Raw genomic sequence first — 19,830 nt, 5'->3', positions numbered from 1 at the left:
TGATATTTTAGTGTTAAAATAAATTTGGCACTTAACAGATTTTACTGGGTATCCACCATATACAAGCTGAACTTCAGTACACTCCTTTGCTATCCCCATAAGGAAGGGGCTGGACCTGATCCCTTCCAAGGGGACATGGTGGAACAAGGCTCTAACTCTAGTGCAGTTGCTTCCTCACTGGATGACTGAACAAGCTGCAAAACGCTAGAAAACTTCAGTCTGCTCATCTGTAAAATATAGATTAAAAAAAAAAAGCTGTGTCACAGGGATGATGTTAAAAACAGGCAATGTGTGATATAGGTGCTGTGCACAGTCATTAAGAATTTCAGCTCTGGGGAAGCCTGGGTGGCTCATCAGTTAATTGACTGCCTTCAGCTCAGGTCATGATTGCAGGGTCGTGGGGCTGAGATCCCATGTCAGGCTCCTTGCTCAAAGGGGAGCCTGCTTCTCCCTCTGCCTGCTGCTCTCTCTCTCTCCGACAAGTAAATAAACAAAATTAAAAAAAAAAAAAAATTGAGCTCTGGAGCACTACACCTGGCCCAGCCTGGCTCTAGCACTCACTGAGTGAGTCTAGGTGACGTGACCTTCCGGGGATTCTGGTGCCCTCATGATTAAAGGAGTCTAAAAGGTGGGAAGCTTGGAATAGTTCCTGGCACACAAGACACACTCAGTATGGGGTTGTGATTTTGGCTGTTGTTGTTAGTATGACTCTCCCAAAGACCTAATTTGTGCCCAATTTTTGATTTTCTACAAATGGGTCCATGCCATGCTCTAAGTTTAACCGATTTAAAATATTTGGTTCTTTAGGGACTTTTCTAAAATAGCATAATGAGGGGTGCCTGGGCGGCTCAGACAGTTAGACCTCTGTCTTCGGTTCAGGTCATGGTTGCAGGGTCCTGGGATTGAGCCCTGCGCATCATGCTCTCTGCTCAGCGGGGAGCCTGCTTCTCCCTCTCTCTCTGCCTGCCTGTCTACTTGTGATCTCTCTCTCTGTCAAATAAATAAATAATATCTTTACAAAATAAAATAAAATAGCATCATGAATCATGGCTACAATTATAATATATAGTGGTATAATTATAATTGGTATAAGAATTGCTATAATTTGGGGCACGTGGGTGGCTCAGTGGGTTAAAGCCTCTGCCTTCGGCTCAGGTCATGATCTCAGGGTCCTGGGATCGAGTCCCGCATCGGGTTCTCTGCTCACCAGGGAGCCTGCTTCTCCCTCTCTCTCTGCCTGCCTCTCTGCCTATTGTGATCTCTGTCTGTCAAATGAATAAATAAAATCTTAAAAAAAAAAAAAGAATTGTTATAATTTATAAAAATAAGTTATATATTCTCAAATTCACAATCTACTTGAAATATCAAGCTGCATTATTTTCTACCGAAGCAAAAATAAGTCTTGTAATAAACTGAAAAGTTCCCCATAAAGCAGTGGCAACACTGAAGCTCTATTTTCTTGCATTTCTTTCTTTCTTTCTTTCTTTTTTTTAATCATGAAAAAACTGTATTTAGATTTAGCCAGCTGGACTCAGTTTAGATGATCCCAATTTTGTTGGCAACATCCAAAGCATCATAGTCAGGGGCCAGCAGAACGTATGCCTTCCTCTCTCCATCAGGCCTGATTAAGGTGCTGACCTTGGCTACATCCATGTCATCGAGCTTCTTCACAGCCTGTTTGATCTGGTGCTTGTCGGCCTTGACATCCACCATGAACACGAGTGTGTTGTCTTCTCTTTTCTTCATGGCGGACTCAGTAGTCAGGGGGAACCTGATGATGGCATAGTGGTCAAGCTTGTTTCTCCTGGGGGCGCTCTTTTGAGGGTATTTGGGTTGCCTTCAGAGACGCAGAGTCTTGGGTCGTCGGAACGTAGGTGATGTGCGGATCTTCTTTTTTTTGTGACTGTGGACGCCTTTCAGCACCACTTTCTTAGCTTCCTTTGCTTTGGCTTCGGCTTTGGGAGGGGCAGGGGCTTCCTTCTTAGCTTTCAGTGCCATCTTCGTAAAAGGGATTTCCCTATTTTCTTGCATTTCTATTACAGCTTTTGAAATTTAAAAATAAAGAAATATACATATATTTTGTCTCAATACTTTGAATATGTATAATCAAGAAGAGTTTTATTTTTTTAATTTTTAAAAAGATTTTATTTATTTATTTGACAGAGAGAGTGAGCAAGCACAAGCAGGGGGAATAGCAGAAGGAGAGGAAGAAGAAGGCCTTGAGCAGGGAGCCTGATGCAGGACTTGATCCCAGGACTCTGGGATCATGACCTGAGTCAAAGGCAGATGGCCAACCATCTGAGCCACCCAGCACCCTCAAGAAGGGTTTTAGATTTCATGTACCCTACCCTGTTTTTTGAGTTTACCAGATTCATTACACTGATCTGGATGCAGGCACTGTACTGGGATTGAGCCAGTAAATAATAAACAGAACCCTTGTAACTACTGTTGTTAATGTCCTAAACTGCTAGCTTGCTACAAGTCAAGCTGGAAAGAAGAGGTATACAGAAAAGATGAATAGACTTGTTCAATGAATAAGGTTTCCAGAGCGCCTGGGTGGCTCAGTCAGATAAGCAGCTGCCTTCGGCTCAGGTCTTGATCCCAGGGTCCTGGGATCAAGCCCCACATTGGGAGATAAGAGAAATTATGAACTTACAAGGGAACCAAAGCCAAATGGTCTAGAAGCCATTCTCACTTGGGCTGTGTACTTTGGAACCTTCCTCTTCACCCCAGGCCAATCAAGCTAGAACTGGGGAGGTTGGGTGTGTTCTGAAGGAAACTTTTTTTTTTTTTTTAACTCCACAGATGATACTACTACACAGCAAGGGTTGAAAATGACTGGTTTAAGAAGTCTGAAGCAAAAAAGACCCAAGTAACCCAGTGGTAGTAGCAATAAAAGTAACAACATTGTCTAGACCACATGAAAAGCACGAACTGGGTTCTCTCTCTGCCTTCAAATTATACAGTTCCCTGATTTGTCCCACAGCGAACATTCTCTGGGATGCCAAAAAGGCCACTACTGTTACAGAGCTCTGAGCACTAGCAGTGGCTCCAAAACAAACACTTGCTTTAAAAAGAAAACACGCTGAGTGGGTGTAAGTAGATTTCCCTAAAAACACCCTTATAAAAGGAATCTGTAGTCAACAGTAATTAAATAATCCTTCAGCAACCTACTGTATTTTGCATATACTTGAACTTAGTGTCCATTCTTTTTTTTCCTTCATTAATTTTCACTAAATTATTTTTAAACACAGGATTTCCCTTTCTCTCTTCCTAAAAGTCAGACTGAAGAATAGTCCTTGAATCTTAACTCAAAAAGGGCTTTGCTACTGGGTCAGCAGGATCAACTAAAAGATGGAGTCTTCACTGAAGGGCCTTGTCAGATACTTTAATTGGATCAAGACATCCTTATCTAGTTAATGCAGCACCAAACTAGAAGTGACAGCAAACAGGAGACTCACTATTCAAAAATAAGTCAATAGACTGGAACTGTGGCAGAAATCCAATTAAATGAACTTTAGTAGTTACCAAACTCAGGTAAGAAAAAAAACAGTTGCAGGTATCAAATAAATTAGGCCTGTGTCGAGAGCAATTCCTGTGGCTGGCCCAAGAGGCTGAGTATTGACTCTGGAGAAGGAACCAAGAAGACTCAGAAGAGCTGGCTATGTCTGCAGTGATAGATTTGACCTCTCTAGCTCTACATGGCAGAATAGAAAACAGTGTTGTAGACATTTCTAGAAGACAGATGCTAGTGCAAACTAAAGGGGAAAAAAAATCTATTAACTAGAGTCATTCACCACTGGAACAAGGTAACAAGATGACGTAAGGTAAGAAGTGTGCCTCTGTCTCTGGATGTGTTTAAAACTGGCCAAGTAACTAGCTGTCATAAATACATATTCTGAGCAATTATTATAAATTTCTTGCTTTAAATTAAGGGGCTCCAGTTAAAAAAAAAAAAGAATTACTGTTTAAATGAATTGTGGCAGAGTATGGTGACAATTAAGTTTCTGCCACCAAGAAGACTGAGTATTTCTAACATAAGAAAATCTTAGAACAACCCAAGGGAAGGTCAGGGAATCACTGAAAAGTTTACTGCACATAGATGACTGTTCCTTAAAAGCACTGGGTACCAGGGGCTCCCACAGGGCCCGATGGGAACCCTGCAGCAGCCTCCTACACGCACTACTCTGCAGTCACTCAGCTCTCCCCAGCCTGTTGCTGCGCCACCCCTTAGGCTGTGCATGCAGTCCCCCTGCTAACACTTAGTGCTCCCACGCCAACACCACAATAAGACTACAAAGGACTTTCCATCTTTTTTACTCGGTAAAAACTATTTATTGTAATAATAGTTACTATTATTATTATAAGTAGGCTCCAGGCCCAGTGTGGAGCTCAATGTGGAGCTTGAACTCAAGACCCTGAGATCAAGACCTGAGCTGAGATCAAGAGTCAGTGCCTTAACCAACCGAACCACTCAGGCACACTGGTAAAAAAATATTTAGATCCTTCAAGGCCTATGTAAAATTTTATTGCAAACCACTTGGGTTCACCCTTATCACCAAATAAGTCCACTTTATCTGACTCACTGGAGACATCACAGACCTTGGTGCAGGAGGACACAGATGTTTCTTAAATAAATAAGAGGTCACCCCTACTTTTCATTCAAATCTACATATTCCTTCAATATTATCTCTTCAGCCTATGTTTTAAAATGTAGGTTTTACTATTATTTAGGTATGGTGAGCCAACACATCAGGACTGGCACTAAAAAGGTAACTGTTATTAACAGTTCACAAGAGAAGGGGGGCACACAGTGCCATCTGGAGCCACATGGGAAAGTACCAGGCTTAGTCAGGAGGCACAAGGAGCAAGGGGAAAGCATAGGAAAGAGTATCTTGGTTTCCACAGGAAACGCAAGGTCAAGGAGGGTAGACTGGATTATCTGGACCATTTCAGTAGGCTCTGGGGTATAAATACAGTCTCTAGCTGTCTGGCACTTAGGCCTGGGATGATTAGGGCAAAGGAATATTGCCTCCTAGAGTTTAAGAGCCAGATAAAGGAGGTGGTTCTGAGTATGAACTCTGGATTAATGCGTATGCACATACACAGTACACTCACAGGGGAGTCGTCTGCTATTTCTAGGAATTAGCTGCCCTGGGAGGGGCGGTCTCTCCCAGGGCGGCACAGTCCTAGGTGCTAGAATATTAAGAAAACAGGAAATAGGGAAATACAGTTAATACACCTTACTTTATTTTCTTCATAGCACTGATGTGACAAGACATTATGTATCTGTTTGCTGCCGCTCTCCTACTAGGATGTCAATTCCATTAAAGCAGGAACTTAACATTGCTTAGAACAGTGTCTGGCATATAGTAGGTATTTAATAATAAGTGTATTAAATGAATGACTGAATAGATAAACAAACCTGCATAAAAACATGGCTTATGTAATGTTTGGAGAGAGAGGAGGAATACAAGGCCTACTTCTCTTATGTACTTGAAATATTCCTCCCAACTTTAAACTACTAACTTCTTTACAGGAACCATAAAGGAAGATCTAGGGTTAGTTCCAGTTCTAGTTCTCATAATCCTGAATTGGGGAAATTTAACTAATCACAGTAAGGAGACACGGGGGGGGTGTGTGGAAAGAGTTGTATTTTGGAGTCAGAGCAGGATTTACATGCTCACCCCGCCACTTACTAGCTAGAGAACTGAACTAGATCTACTTCTGAATCAGTCTCCTCACTGGAAAATCAACAGACCATGAAGATGAAAACATATCCATCAGACTAGCTAATGTGAAAAAGTTCAACACTTCTATGTGTAAGAACATAGGAGGCACAGACTATAGTATCTAATGACAGTGAATCCCCTGGTAAACATTCAGTCGTGACCTTAGGCTTACCGAAGTGCTCCGTTATCTCAACTGTGGCAAACACATTTGCATTTAGAGTTCAGTAATGCTTGATTCAAAGCTGACTATACCTGCCCTGGAAGGATTGCCCAAGTACCCATTACTTGTAAGTTAAAAAACTGTGGGCAGGTTTTCAAATCTCCCTGGCCTTTCTTTCCTGAATAATGAAACTTAGCTGACAAAGTTGTAAAGGGTGAATGAATGCTACGGACTGAACTTGAATCCCCCAAGATTCATATGTTGAAACCCTAACCCACCATGTGACAGCATTTGGAGATGGGGCATTTAGGAGTTAGGTAGGTTTAGATGGGTCTTAGGGTAGGTCCTCACGATGGGATTAGTGGAGACATCAGAGAAGGTGCTTTCTCATTCTCCCTCTGCCATGAAAATACAGCAAGATAGCAGCTCCCTGCAAGTCAGAAGGAGCACTCTCACCAGAACCCCATCAGGACGACACCCTGATTTTGGGCTTCCCAGCCTCTAGAACTGTGTGAAATAAAGGTCTACTGTTTATATGCTACTCAACCCATGGTATTTTGTTGTAGCAGTGTGAGCAAACTAATACAATGGGTTCATATAAGTCATACACCCAGAAAAATGCTCAGCATTAAATGCTCAAATATCTGTGGCGCCTGGGGGGCTCAGTGGGTTAAGCCTCTGCCTTTGGCTCAGGTCATGATCTCAGGGTCCTGGAACCCACATCGGGCTCTCTGCTCCTTGGGGAGCCTCCTTCCCCCTCTCTATGCCTGCCTCTCTGCTTGCTTGTGATCTCTCTCTCTCTCTCTCAAATAAATAAATAAAAATCGTTTAGATGCTCAAATATCTGTCATTACCGGAAATAGTGCACTGCAATTAAGTCCTACAAAAGAGACTGAGCCAGAACCTACTGCTCAATTCTTTTTTTTTTTTTTAAAGATTTTATTTATTTATTTGACAGAGAGAGATCACAAGCAGGCAGAGAGGCAGGCAGAGAGAGAGGAAGGGAAGCAGGCCCCCTGCTGAGCAGAGAGCCCCATGCGGGACTTGATCCCAGGACCCCGAGATCATGACTCAGTGGCTTAACCCACTGAGCCACCCAGGCGCCCCATCTACTGATCACTTCTTAAGCTTTATTTCCTATAAGGGGAATTTTTTTTTTTAAGATTTTATTTATTGGACAGAGATCACAAGTAGGCAGAGAGGCAGGCAGAGAGAGAGGGGGAAGCAGGCTCCTTGCTGAGCGGAAAGCCCAATGCGGGGCTCGATCCTAGGACCCTGGGATCATGACCCAAGCTGAAGGCAGAGGCTTTAACCCACTGAGCCACCCAGGCGCTCCAAGGAGAAATTTTTAAACAAACAAAAAACATCTTTTACCAAACCCAAGCAAACAAAAACCTAGTATTTAGCAGGACACATAATAATGACAAGCATTCATTCAGTCCTTATCGTGGGTTAGGGACTATTCTCTGTTCTTCTAAGGGTTTTTAAATATTAATTTATTTACATAGTAACTTAAAAAAAAAAAAAGATTTTATTTATTTATTTGACAAAGAGAGACAGTGAGAGAGGGAACACAAGCAGGGGTAGTGGGAGAGGGAGAAGCAGGCTCCCCACTGAGCAGGGAGCCCGATGCAGGGCTGCATCCCAGGACCCTGGGATCACGACCTGAGCCAAAGGCAGCTTAACCCACTGAGCAACCCAGGTGCCCTTAGTAACTTCTTTCTAGATACTTCTCCTGAGGCAAGGGAAACAAAATAAAAAAACAAACTACTGGGACTACAGCAAAAGAAACAATCAACAGAACTAAAAGACAACCTACAGAACGGGAGAAAAGATATCTGTAAGTGACACATCCAATAAAGGGTTAGTGTCCAAAATATATAAAGAACTGGTACAACTCAACACCCCAAAAAATGAATAATCCAATTAAAAAATGGGCAAAAGAAATGAGCAGACATTTTTCCAAAGACATATAGATGGCCAACAGATACATGAAAGAAACTCATCATGACTTAGTATCAGGGAAATGCAAATTAAAACAACAACGTGGTATCAACTCAATACTGCCAGAAGGGCTAAAAACAGAAGATCAACCAACAGCAGGTATCAGGTATTGGTGAGGACATGGAGAAAAGGGAACCCTCTTGCACCACTGGTAGAATAAAAACTGGTGTAACTGTTGTAGAAAACAGTATGGAAGTCCCTCAAAAAGTTAAAATAGAACTACCCTGTGATCTAGCAATTGCACTACTGGTATTTACCCAAATACAAAAATACTAATTCAAAAGGTTACACACACCCCCATGTTTATATCAGCATTATCTACAATAGACAAATTACAGAAAAAGCCCAAGTGTCCATCAACTGACAAATGGATAAATAAGATTTTACACACATACACAGGAATATTACTCAGTCACAAAAAAGAATGAAATCTTTCCATTTGCAATGATGTGGATTGATCTGAAGAGTATAATGCTAAGCGAAATAAATTAGGCAGAAAGAGACAAATATCGGGCGCCTGGGTGGCTCAGTGGGTTAAGCCGCTGCCTTCGGCTCAGGTCATGATCTCAGGGTCCTGGGATCGAGTCCCGCATCAGTCTCTCTGCTCAGCAGGGAGCCTGCTTCCCTCTCTCTCTCTCTCTCTGCCTGCCTCTCTGCCTACTTGTGATCTCTGTCTGTCAAATAAATAAATAAAATCTTAAAAAAAAAGAGAGAGAGAAGAAAGAGACAAATCTATGATTTCAGTCATGTGTGAAATTTAAGCAACAAAACAAACAAGAAAAGGGGAAAAAAAGAGAGGGAGGCAAACCAAGAAACAGATCCTTAACTCCAGAGAACAAAGGGTTACTAGAAGGGAGGTGGGAGGATGGATAGTTGAGGCAGGTTTTGGGGCTGAAGGAGCACACTTAACTGCACGGAGCACTGGGCATTGGATGGAAGTACTGAAATGCCTCTATTGTACACCTAAAACGAATATTACATTGAATGTTAAAACTAACTGGAACTTAAACAAAAACTTAAAAGAAGAAAGTAAAAAAATAAATGTCAACTCATTTAATTCTTACTATAGCCCTATGACCTACTACTATTATTATTCCCATTTTATAAGTAGGGAAACTAAGACCCTGGGGAAGTTAAACGACTTGTCACACAGATTAAGCCTGGATTTGAATCCATGTGGCCAGGCTTCACAATGCTCCTAACCATCACTCCATATTCTCTCTTCATGTTAACATTCTACTCCGAGACTGAAAAAGAACAGCAGTAACTTTAGATGGGATATACTGGGTATACTGGAATGTCTTAAGAGACTAGCATTTTTGAAGATTTTATTTATTTATCTGACAGGGAGAGAGAGATCATAAGTAGGCAGGGAGGCAGGCAGAGAGGGGGTAGCCCGATGCGGGGCTCGACCCCAGGACCCTGAGACCATGACCTGAGCCAAAGGCAGAGTCTTAACCACTGAGCCACCCAGGTGCCCCAAGAGACTAGCATTTTGAATAGGTAAACAAATTTCTAAAAATGAGCCATAAGTTGCTTAATGACAGACTAAAATAAGACCCAGCAAAATTACTCCCATAGGGGCGCTTGGGTGGCTCAGTGGGTTAAGCTTCTGCCTTTGGCTCAGGTCATGGTCTCAGTGTCCTGGGATGGAGCCCCGCATGGGGCTTTCTGCTCAGCAGGGAGCCTAATTCCTCCTCTCTTTCTGCCTGCCTCTCTGCCTACTTGTGATTTCTGTCTGTCAAATAAATAAAAAAAAAAATTAAAAAAAATTACTCGCATATACCAAACCAAAGCTAAAAATAACTCTGTAAAACCAAAAAGAAGACTAATATATTTCTTATACCTGCTGCTTTCAAAACCATTATAGGTACACATTTTAAAGGCTGACCTTTAAAAAAAAAAAAAAAAAAAAGCTGATCTAACTCATAGTTCAAAGTTCAGAATACCTCTTACTAGAATCTAACATGAAGAAATGAAGAAATGAATCTAACAATGAAGAAACCTGTCTGTGAAAGTAACACTAGTTTGCAACGTGCACAATTCAATGTGTAAGCCTGAATAATTTGAACATGTTGAAAAGGACACTATTTTAACACCTGTGTTAAAACACTCCTTAAATGAGACAGTCCACATTTTTGGTAGTGGCAGCACAAAAAAATTGTATTTTGTTGATGGCAGAATGTTCCTTAAAGTGGATGTTTGGGGCGCCTGGGTGGCTCAGTGGGTTAAGCCTCTGCCTTTGGCTCAGATCATGGTCTCAGGGTCCTGGGATCGAGCCCCACATCGGGCTCTCTGTTCGGCAGGGAGCCTGCTTCCCTTCCTCTCTCTCTCTGCCTGCTTCTCTGCCTACTTGTGATCTCTGTCTGTCAAATAAATAAATAAAATCTTTAAAAAAAAAATAAAGTGGATGTTAGCTTCTAAGGTGCTATATTAGTTTCAGGTGTACAATATGATGACTCTATATATTAGTTGGTGCTCATCATGATAAACACTGAGAAATGTATAAGCTTCATGGCTTAAAATTACAATATAAAGATATGATGTGATAAAATTGTGCTTGGTGCTGAGGAACAAAAAAGACTGTAGGAAGTACAATTCCAAGAGAAAGGACCCCATGTAAACTCTACCCTATGGGAACGTCTCCATGGAAAAGGAATTCAATGAAAAACAACTGTACAGAAATATATAGAGAATGCTTCTAATTTATAAGAAAAGAATATGAACTAAGACATGCAATTTAAGCAATGCCCTAAATTTCAATAAATGGTGCTGGGAAAACAACAGAGCTACATGCAAAAGATGAAACTGGAACAGTATGGGGGAGATTCCTCAAAAAAGAAAAAAAAACAAACAAAAAAGAGAGAGAGAGATGAAACTGGACCACTTTTTTACACAACACACAAAAATAAACTCAAAAGTGATTAAAGGCCTAAATGTGAGAACTGAAACCATAAAACTCCTAGAAGAAAACATAGGCAGTAATTTCTTCGACACCAACCAAAGAAACAGTCTTCCAGATTTGCCTCTTCAGGCAAGGGAAACCAAAGCAAAATTAAACTATTGAGGCTACACCAAAATAGAAAGCCTTTACACAGCAAAGGAAGCCATCATCTTTAAAACCATAAAGCATCAACAAAACCATAAAGCAACCTACTAAATGAGAAAAGATATATCCAATAAGGAGTCAAAATCCAAAATATATACAGAACGTATAAAACACCAACACCAGAAAATAAATATTATCCAATAAAAATGGGCAGAGGATCTGAATAGACATTTTTCCCCTGGAAGACATCCAAATGGCCAACAGATACATGAAAAAGATGCTCAGCACCACTCATCACCAGGAAAATGCAAATCAACACCACAATGTGGTAACACTTCACACCTGTCAGAAAGGCCAGAATCAAAAGGACAACAAATAACAAAAGTTGGGGAGGACGTGGAGAAAAAGAAACCGTAATGCACTGTGGGTGGGTATGGAAGCTGGTGCAGTCACTATGGAAAACATCAGGGAGGTTCTTCAAAAGATTAAAAATAGAATTATTGTTAAGATTAGTAATTCCACCACTGAATATTTACCCAAAGAAAATGAAAACACTAAACTGAAAAGATACATGCAGCTGTGTTTCTTGGAACACTATTTACAATAGCCAAGATGTGGAAGTAACCCAAGTGTCCATTCACAGATGAGTAATGAAGATGTGTATACACACACACACACACACACTCACACAAGAATATTACTCAGCCATAGAAAAGAACAAGATCTTGTCATTTTCAACATGGATGGATCTAGAAAGTAGAATACTAAGTGAAGTAAGTGTCAGAGAAAGACAAATACCACATGATTTCGCTCAAATGTAGAATTTATGAAGCAAATGAACAAAGAAAAAAAGAGACAAACAACACTTGAAAAACAAAATATTTTATTTATTCATTTTTAGAGAGAAGAAGGGGAAGCAGGGAAAGAGAGACGAACAGACTCTGTACTGAATGCGGAGCCCAACATGGGGCTCAATCCTGCAACCTGAGATCACGACCTGAGCCAAAACCAAGAGTTGAACACTTAACCAACTGAGCCACCCAGGTGTCCCAAAATAATAGACTCTTTTAAAAAAATTGTTTAAATTTGTTATTAACATGTAATGTATGATTAGCCTCAGGGGTACAGGTCTGTGAATCACCAGGTTTACACACTTCACAGCATTCACCATAGCACATACCTTCCCCAATGTCCATAGCAAAATAACAGACTCTTTTTTTTTAAAGATTTTATTTATTTATTTGACAGACAGAGATCACAAGTAGGTAGAGAGGCAGGCAGAGAGAGAGAGGAGGAAGCAGGCTCCCCACTGAGCAGAGAGCCCGATGTGGGGCTCAATCCCAGGACCCTGAGATCATGACCTGAGCTGAAGGCAGAGGCTTGAACCCACTGAACCACCCAGGCGCCCGCAAAATAACAGACTCTTAAATACAGAGAACAAACTGGTGGTTGCCAGAGAGGAGGTGGGTGGGGGGTGGATGAACAAGGCAAAGGGGATTAAGAGTGCATTTACCATGATGAGCACTGAATAATGTACGGGACTACTCAATCATTATACTGTACCCCTGAAACTAATGTAAAACTGTATGTAAATTATACTTCAATAGAAAAATAAAAAATAAAATAATGGCCGGTAAGCTTAAAATACTATACTTATTAAGTTATTTAACCTGGACAGATCTAGCTTCTTAAGGTCTTACCTATTATATTATGTGCCCAAATTAATAAGCTGATATAAATATGCATAATCACACTATCAGCCTAACCATACAATCTATCATGTACTAAACTGATATTGATGTGACAAAAATAATTTGTAATAACAATAATAAAAGATGGGGCGCTTGGGTGGCTCAGTGGGTTAAAGCCTCTGCCTTCAGCTCAGGTCATGATTCCAGGGTCCTGGGATTGAGCCCTGCGTCGGGGTCTCTGCTCTGTGGTGAGCCTGCTTCCCTTTCTCTCTCTCTCTGCCTGCCTCTCTACCTACTTGTGATCTCTGCCTGTCAAATAAATAAATAAAATCTTAAAAAAAATAATAAAAGAATAGCAGCAATAAAACATTCTTAGCCAAAATAATGAAAAAAAGCAAGGAAGGAGGGAAAAATTACAATCAACTAAAGATAAAACCACAATAAAATTCTTCCTAGAAAATTGCTAGAATTCCAGTTATCTGCAAGGATGCTTGAATAGTGTAAGATTTGTAACGTTAGGATACTGAAGTAGAATCCTCAGTAAACTTCTTTATATGTTGATTTTAGTTCTGAATACCAAATTTTAGTAACCCCTAACTTACTAATACCAAGTCTTTAGATATATGAAGAAATAAAAGTTTTAAAATAATAGACAGTTTTATATTCAGAAGAAAGGACTGGAATTTTGGGATCCATTCCAGGGCCATCTTGAATGCCATTAAGACTCACTCCCGCCTACAGAACCACTTGTTAAGTACCATTTTTAGCGCAAGGTAAAGTCCCTTCCTCCCCACCTCTCTCTCTCACACACACACACACACACATACACACAGACAGGACTTCAACATTATGATGATACAAACAGACAATACCCATTAGGAAAACACTAGGAATTTATATAGGGCAATACACTTACAATATCTTATACGTGAAATGCTATGAAGTTTACAGAGCTCTTTTAAGTGCATTATTTTACTAACACAGCCATCCTGAGAAGATGAAGTTATCACTATTTTAAAGACCAGAAACATGAGGTTAAGAAAATTAACTAGGGGAAAAAAAAGAAGTTAAGTAAAGTAACTGGCTCAAGGTCAAATTAGACATTTGATTATGTGGCAGAGCAGGTATTAATTCAGACTTCTTGTCCTAGTTCAAGGTCGCTAAAACCCCAACTACTACAGGCCAAATCTAGAAATTGAATGATATAAAGCCTTTGGAAGACTAAAAAGAACTAGAAGGATTTTATTGTGAAGATCATTTGCACCAGTGAAATACCTATGCCAAGGCCTTAACCTGAGCAATAACATCTCTCTGGACTAGTCATTAAGACATTGCAAAGAGGTCCACAGGATTCTAACATGCAACACGGTTGAGGACTTCTGATCTCTATCAGATGATACAAACTGCAACAGTGCATTACAAGCATGTTTTCAACTATCATTTGTATTTTTATATTTTCCTTTCATACAAATTAATCACCACTCCTTAATTAGTTACAGTGACAGAGTTTAATAAAGCCAAAGTGCTGACTTTAAAGACCTCAGTATTAGCTATGAGAAAGGTGTATAATGCTGCGTAAGAGTAATTACACAAAACGAAACGCTCTGTTCTAGCCAATAGCTAGAATATTCAATTAAAATGTACAGCCTTCAATTTGTGCTACTAAGAACATTTAAAAATCATTATCTTCATCTGAAGGAAAAAAAATCCCACAACTTCTCCTATAATATTATATCTACAATGCACTCACTGAGGAGCAGGAAGCTACTACACCAAATGTAATATATGCAAACAGCAGCTGAGGTCTTTGTGCGACATATTAGATGGCAATTAGCACCGAAAATCATTTTAATAAATAATGGATATTGAACCAACCTTACCTTTTGTAGGCTTGTCGGATTCAACTGAGTTTTGTCAATTATTTTTATTGCAACCTAGAAAAGAATAAATAAATGTTTACAGATTTTACAAATTTAGTAATTATAGACTAACTGGTAATAGTTTTGTAAATGCTCAGACATGTGGGACATCAGAAAGACAGAGCGAGACTGATTATATAATGAAAACACTTCTAAAAACGTAGGACAATGAAGCAAATCTATTCCCTATTTAGTGATACTTAAAAATTAAAATTTTTTTTTTTTTTAATTTTAATCCAAAGGCAGGAGTGGGTGGTGGCTGCACCATTCCTGGAAATACTGCAATACCAGGTCAATGCACGGAGTAGACGGAGCAAGCTCCTATTCCATTTCCTAGTTCCCAAAATCCATCTCATGTACTGTCCTCAGAGAGAGGATGTAGCAGATATTAAACTGATAAAGAAGAGATACTATACTTGATCTTAGCCAAAAGGCTGAGAAGCAATCCAATATTTTAATTTCATCTGATGCTGGGATCCAAGGGCAGGAAGCAGAGCTTTTACAGATTTACACAGCCCAGAATGCCTTGCTCACAGTGTCATGCATACAATAGGAGCTTGATAATTAAGTAAATACATGAACTAATAGGTTGGAGTTCAATCTGAAAACTTTAAAAACATTTTACTAAAAAAAAATAGAAAAGATCTTTTGGTAGTTAAAAGAAGGAAAACAGACTAGTTCCAGAACAATCTGTAGGCTAACCAAGTGAAACATGTACAGAGGCAACAAATGGATTACCCGGTCACTTTTGTTCAAAAAGGGCCAAGTAAACCCCAAGCAGTCTTAAAATAAGCCACTAAGATACAGAAAGAAAGATCTACAGTTTCCAGCCATAAAAGCTTATCTTTAAAAAAGAAAAAAATTAGTTTTACTAATATTTACTAAGTGGACCTACAGCGGTGTCCTTATCTGATATATTGTCATTTCTAGAATAAAAGTGACTTCTAGGAACTAGGGATATCATAATGAAGGGAGAGGGTAACAAAAGGGGATGAAAGGGAACGTAAGTGAAGAAAGAGGCTTTTTTTCCATTAGCATATAATGTATTTGCCCCAGGGGTACAGGTCTGTGAATCCCCAGGTTTACACACTTCACAGCACTCACCATAGGACATAGTTTCCCCAACATCCAGAACCCCACCACCCTCTCCCAACCCCCTTTCCTCTGGCAACCCTCTGTTTGTTTTGTGAGATTAAGAGTCTCTTATGGTTTATCTCCCTCCCGATCCCACCTTGTTTCATTTATTCTTTTCCTACCCCCCCCAACCCCCCATGTTGCATCTCCACTTCCTTGTATCAGGGAGATCATATGACAGTTGTCTTTCTCCGATTGACTTATTTCGCTAAGCATGATACCCTCTAGTTCCATCCACATTGTCGTAAATGGCAACGTCCACAATAGCCAAACTACGGAAAGAACCTAGATGTCCAACAACAGATGAATGGATAAAGAAGATGGGAGATATATATATATATATGCAGCCATCAAAAGAAATCCTTGCCAGCATCTGTCATTTCCTGACTTGTTAATTTTAGCCATTCCGACTGGTGTGAGGTGGTATCTCATTGTGGTTTTGATTTGTATTTCCCTGAACCCGAGTGATATGGAGCACTTTTTCATGTGTCTGTTGGCCATCTGGAAATCATCTTTGCAGAAATGTCTGTTCATGTCCTCTGCCCATTTCTTGAATGGATTATTTGTTCTTTAGCTGTAGAGTTTGGTAAGTTCTTTATAGATTTTGGATACTAGCCCTTTATCTGATATGTTATTGGCAAATATCTTCTCCCATTTTGTCAGTTGTCTTTTGGTTTTGTTAACTGTTTCCTTTGCTGTGCAAAAGCTTTTGATCTTGATGAAGTCCCAATAGTTTATTTTTGCCCCAGCTTCCCTTGCCTTTGGTGATGTTCCTAGGAAGAAGTTGCTGCAGCTGAGGTCAAAGAGTTGTTGCCTGTGTTCTCCTCAAGGATTTTGATGGATTCCTGTCTCACGTTGAGGTCCTTCATCCATTTTGAGTCTATTTTCATGTGTGGTGTAAGGAAATGGTACAGTTTCATTTTTCTGCATGTGGCTGTCCAATTATCCCAACACCATTTATTGAAGAGGCTGTCTTTTTTCCACTGGACATTCTTTACTGTTTTGTCAAAGATTAGTTGACCATAGAGTTGAGGGTCTATTTCTGGGCTCTCCATTCTGTTCCACTGATCTATGTGTCTGTTTTTGGGCCAGTACCATACTGTCTTGATGATGACAGCTTTGTAACAGAGCTTGAAGTCTGGAATTATGATGCTATCAACTTTGGCTTTCTTTTTCAATATTCCTCTGGCTATTCAAGGTCTCTTCTGGCTCCATATAAATTTTAGGATTATCTATTCCATTTCTTTGAAAAAAATGGATGGGATTTTGATAGGGATTGCATTAAATGTGTAGATTGCTTTAGGTAGCATAGACATTTTCACAATATTTCTTCTTCCAATCCAGGAGCATGGAACATTTTTCCACTTCTTTGTGTCTTCCTCAATTTCTTTCATGAGTACTTTATAGTTTTCTGACTATAGATTCTTTTTGCCTCTTTGGTTAGGTTTATTCCTAGGTATCTTATGGTTTTGGGTGCAACTGTAAATGGGATTGGCTCCTTAAGTTCTCTTTCTTCTGTCTTGCTGTTGGTATAAAGAAATGCAACTAATTTCTGTGCACTGATTTTATATCCTGACACTTTACTGAATTCCTGTACAAGTTCTAGGAGATCTGGAGTGGAGTCTTTTGGGTTTTCCACATATAGTATCATATCAGAAGAAAGAGGTTTTGCCACGAACTGGAGAACATAATTAACTCAGCTTTGCAATTGAAGTCCAGGACCACAAATGGTCTCACCATACACTGAGGATGCTGTATTCCTAATGTGCATCCTTCAGGACCAGATCCAGCAAGAAGCACCACTGAAGAAAGGGAGTCAAAGTCTGGGGAAAGTGCTTTGAGACTGCCTCGCAAACTTTTTGGTCTCCTTTACACTCTTAAAGATTACTGATGATCCCAAATGTGGGTTATATCTATTAAAATTTACCTTATTACAAATGAATACTGAGAAATTATAAAAATAAGTATTGTACATAACAAGATTCATTTCAACATAATATTTAACAAATGGTGCTGGGAAAACTGGATATCCACATGCAGAAGAATGAAGTTGGACTCCTACCTAACATTACCCACAAAAATTACTACAAAATGCATCAAACACCTAAATTTAAGATTTAAAACTATCAAACTCTTAGAAGAAAACATACAGCAAAAGCTTCACAACACTGGACTGGGAAGTGATTTCTTAGATATGACACAAAGGCAAAGGCAACAAAAGAAACAGCCAAATTAGACCTCATAAAATTTTTGTGCATCAAAAGACAATATTAATAGGGGAAAAGGGCAACCCAGACAATGGGAAAAGTATTTACAAATCATAGATGTGAGAAGGGATTAATATCCAGAATATAGAGAGAACTCCTACAACTCAATGACAAAAAACCCAACTGAAAAATGGGCAAATGACTTGAAGAGACATTTCCTCAAAGAAGATACACAGCAGACCCCTGAACAATATGGGGGGGGCACCCATATTGTTGAAAAATCTACGAGTAACTTTTGACTCCCCCCAGAACATTAACTACAAATAGCCTACTCTTGATGGGAAGCCTTACTGATAATATATACAATTGATTAACACATCTTTTGTATGTTGTGTGTGGTTTTATTTTTTTAATATTTTATTTATTTACTTGAGAGAGGAGAAAAGAGTGAGGGAGCATGAGAGGGGAGAGGGTCAGAGGGAGAAGCGAACTCCCTGCCGAGCAGGGAGCCCGATGCGGGACTCGATCCCAGGACTCCAGGATCATGACCTGAGCTGAAGGCAGTCGCTTAACCAACTGAGCCACCCAGGTGCCCCTGTTGTGTGTGTTTTTACAATAAAGTAAGCTAGAGAAAAGAAAACGTATTACAAAAATGTTAAGAGAAAATACATTATAGTACTGTATTGCATTTATAAAATAAAAATCTATGTATAAGTAACCTGCCCAATTCAAACCATGTAGTTCAAGGGTTAACTGTACTAACAGCCAGTAAGCACATAAAAAAGATGTTCAACATCACGGATCATTAGGGAAATGCAAGCCAAAACTCCAACATACCACTTCACACCCATCAAGATGGCTACTATAAAAAACCAAAACCACCTCCCAGAAAACAACAAGCAGTAAGGATGTAGGGAAACCGGAACCTTGTGCACTTCTGTTAAGAATGTAAAATAGTACAATTGCTATGGAAAACAGAACAGAGTTCCTCAAAAAAATTAAAAACAGAATTACCATATAATGAAGCAATTCCAAGCAACCAAAAGCAGGGACACAAACAGATCTTTGTAGACCCATGTTCACAGCAGCACTATTCACTTAATAGCTAACATATGGAAATAACCCCGGCGTCCACTGTGTGATGAATGGATAAGCCTAATGTAGTGTCTCCATATAGTAGGTATTTTTCAGTCTTTTTTTTTTTTTTTTAAAGATTTTATTTATTTATTTGAAAGACAGAGAATGAGTAAGCGAGAGAGAGAGAGAGAGAAGAAGCTGGAGGAGGGGCTGAGGGAGAGGGAGAAGCAGGCTCCCTGCTGAGCAGAAAGCCCAGTGCAGGGCTCAATCCCAGGACCTTGGGATCATGACCTGAGCCGAAGGCAGACGCTTAATTGACTGAGCCACCCAGGCACCCCAAATATTTTTCAGTCTTGAAATGGGAGGAAATTCTGACACATGCTATAGCATGAAGGAACCTTGAGGACACTATGCTAAATGAAACAAGCCAGACACAAAAGGACAAAATAATGATTCCACTTTATGAGGTTCCTAGAGAATTCACATTCATAGAGACAGAAAGTAGAATGGGGTAAGGAAAGAATGGGGGAGTCAGTGTTCATGGATACAAAGTTTCAGTTTTACAAGATGAAAACAGATCTGGAGATGCATGATGGTGATGGTTGCACATTATAAATGTATTAGATACTACTTAAACATACACTTAAAAACATTTAAGAGGTTAATTTTAAGTTATGTGCATTTTATCACAATAAACTAAAAAAAATAAGCCCATGATATGTTAATATAAATAACATTTTTATGAAATTCTCACATATCCTGTATTCAATGTGTTGTGATACCACATGTTATGTAGCCTCTGGAAATTTTTACTTAAGGTTCATGAATGAAAATGGAAAAAGTACTATCTTAATGGT

At 39.6% G+C, this 19,830-nt stretch overlaps 1 protein-coding gene and 1 non-coding gene across 8 annotated transcripts in view; both read right to left on the bottom strand.

Moving 5' to 3' along the window:
• Nucleotides 1-19,830, bottom strand: part of MARK3 (microtubule affinity regulating kinase 3) — a 119,696-nt gene that overhangs the window by 57,223 nt on the left and 42,643 nt on the right. For all 7 annotated transcript variants that reach the window (XM_059183232.1, XM_059183224.1, XM_059183228.1 and 4 more), the window contains exon 3: nt 14,517-14,570. In XM_059183232.1, coding sequence (XP_059039215.1) covers nt 14,517-14,570 — 54 coding nt within the window. The remainder of the gene's footprint in view (nt 1-14,516; nt 14,571-19,830) is intronic.
• LOC131837302 (U2 spliceosomal RNA) lies at nt 14,810-15,001 on the bottom strand. Its single transcript, XR_009355964.1, has one exon. It is a non-coding gene; the product is annotated as a U2 spliceosomal RNA (small nuclear RNA).

This window comes from Mustela lutreola, chromosome 7, assembly GCF_030435805.1.
Source record: "Mustela lutreola isolate mMusLut2 chromosome 7, mMusLut2.pri, whole genome shotgun sequence".
Taxonomy (NCBI): Eukaryota; Metazoa; Chordata; class Mammalia; order Carnivora; family Mustelidae; genus Mustela; species Mustela lutreola.
The sequence above is the reverse complement of the archived record's forward strand: the minus strand, read 5'-3'. Positions and strand labels throughout refer to the sequence as shown.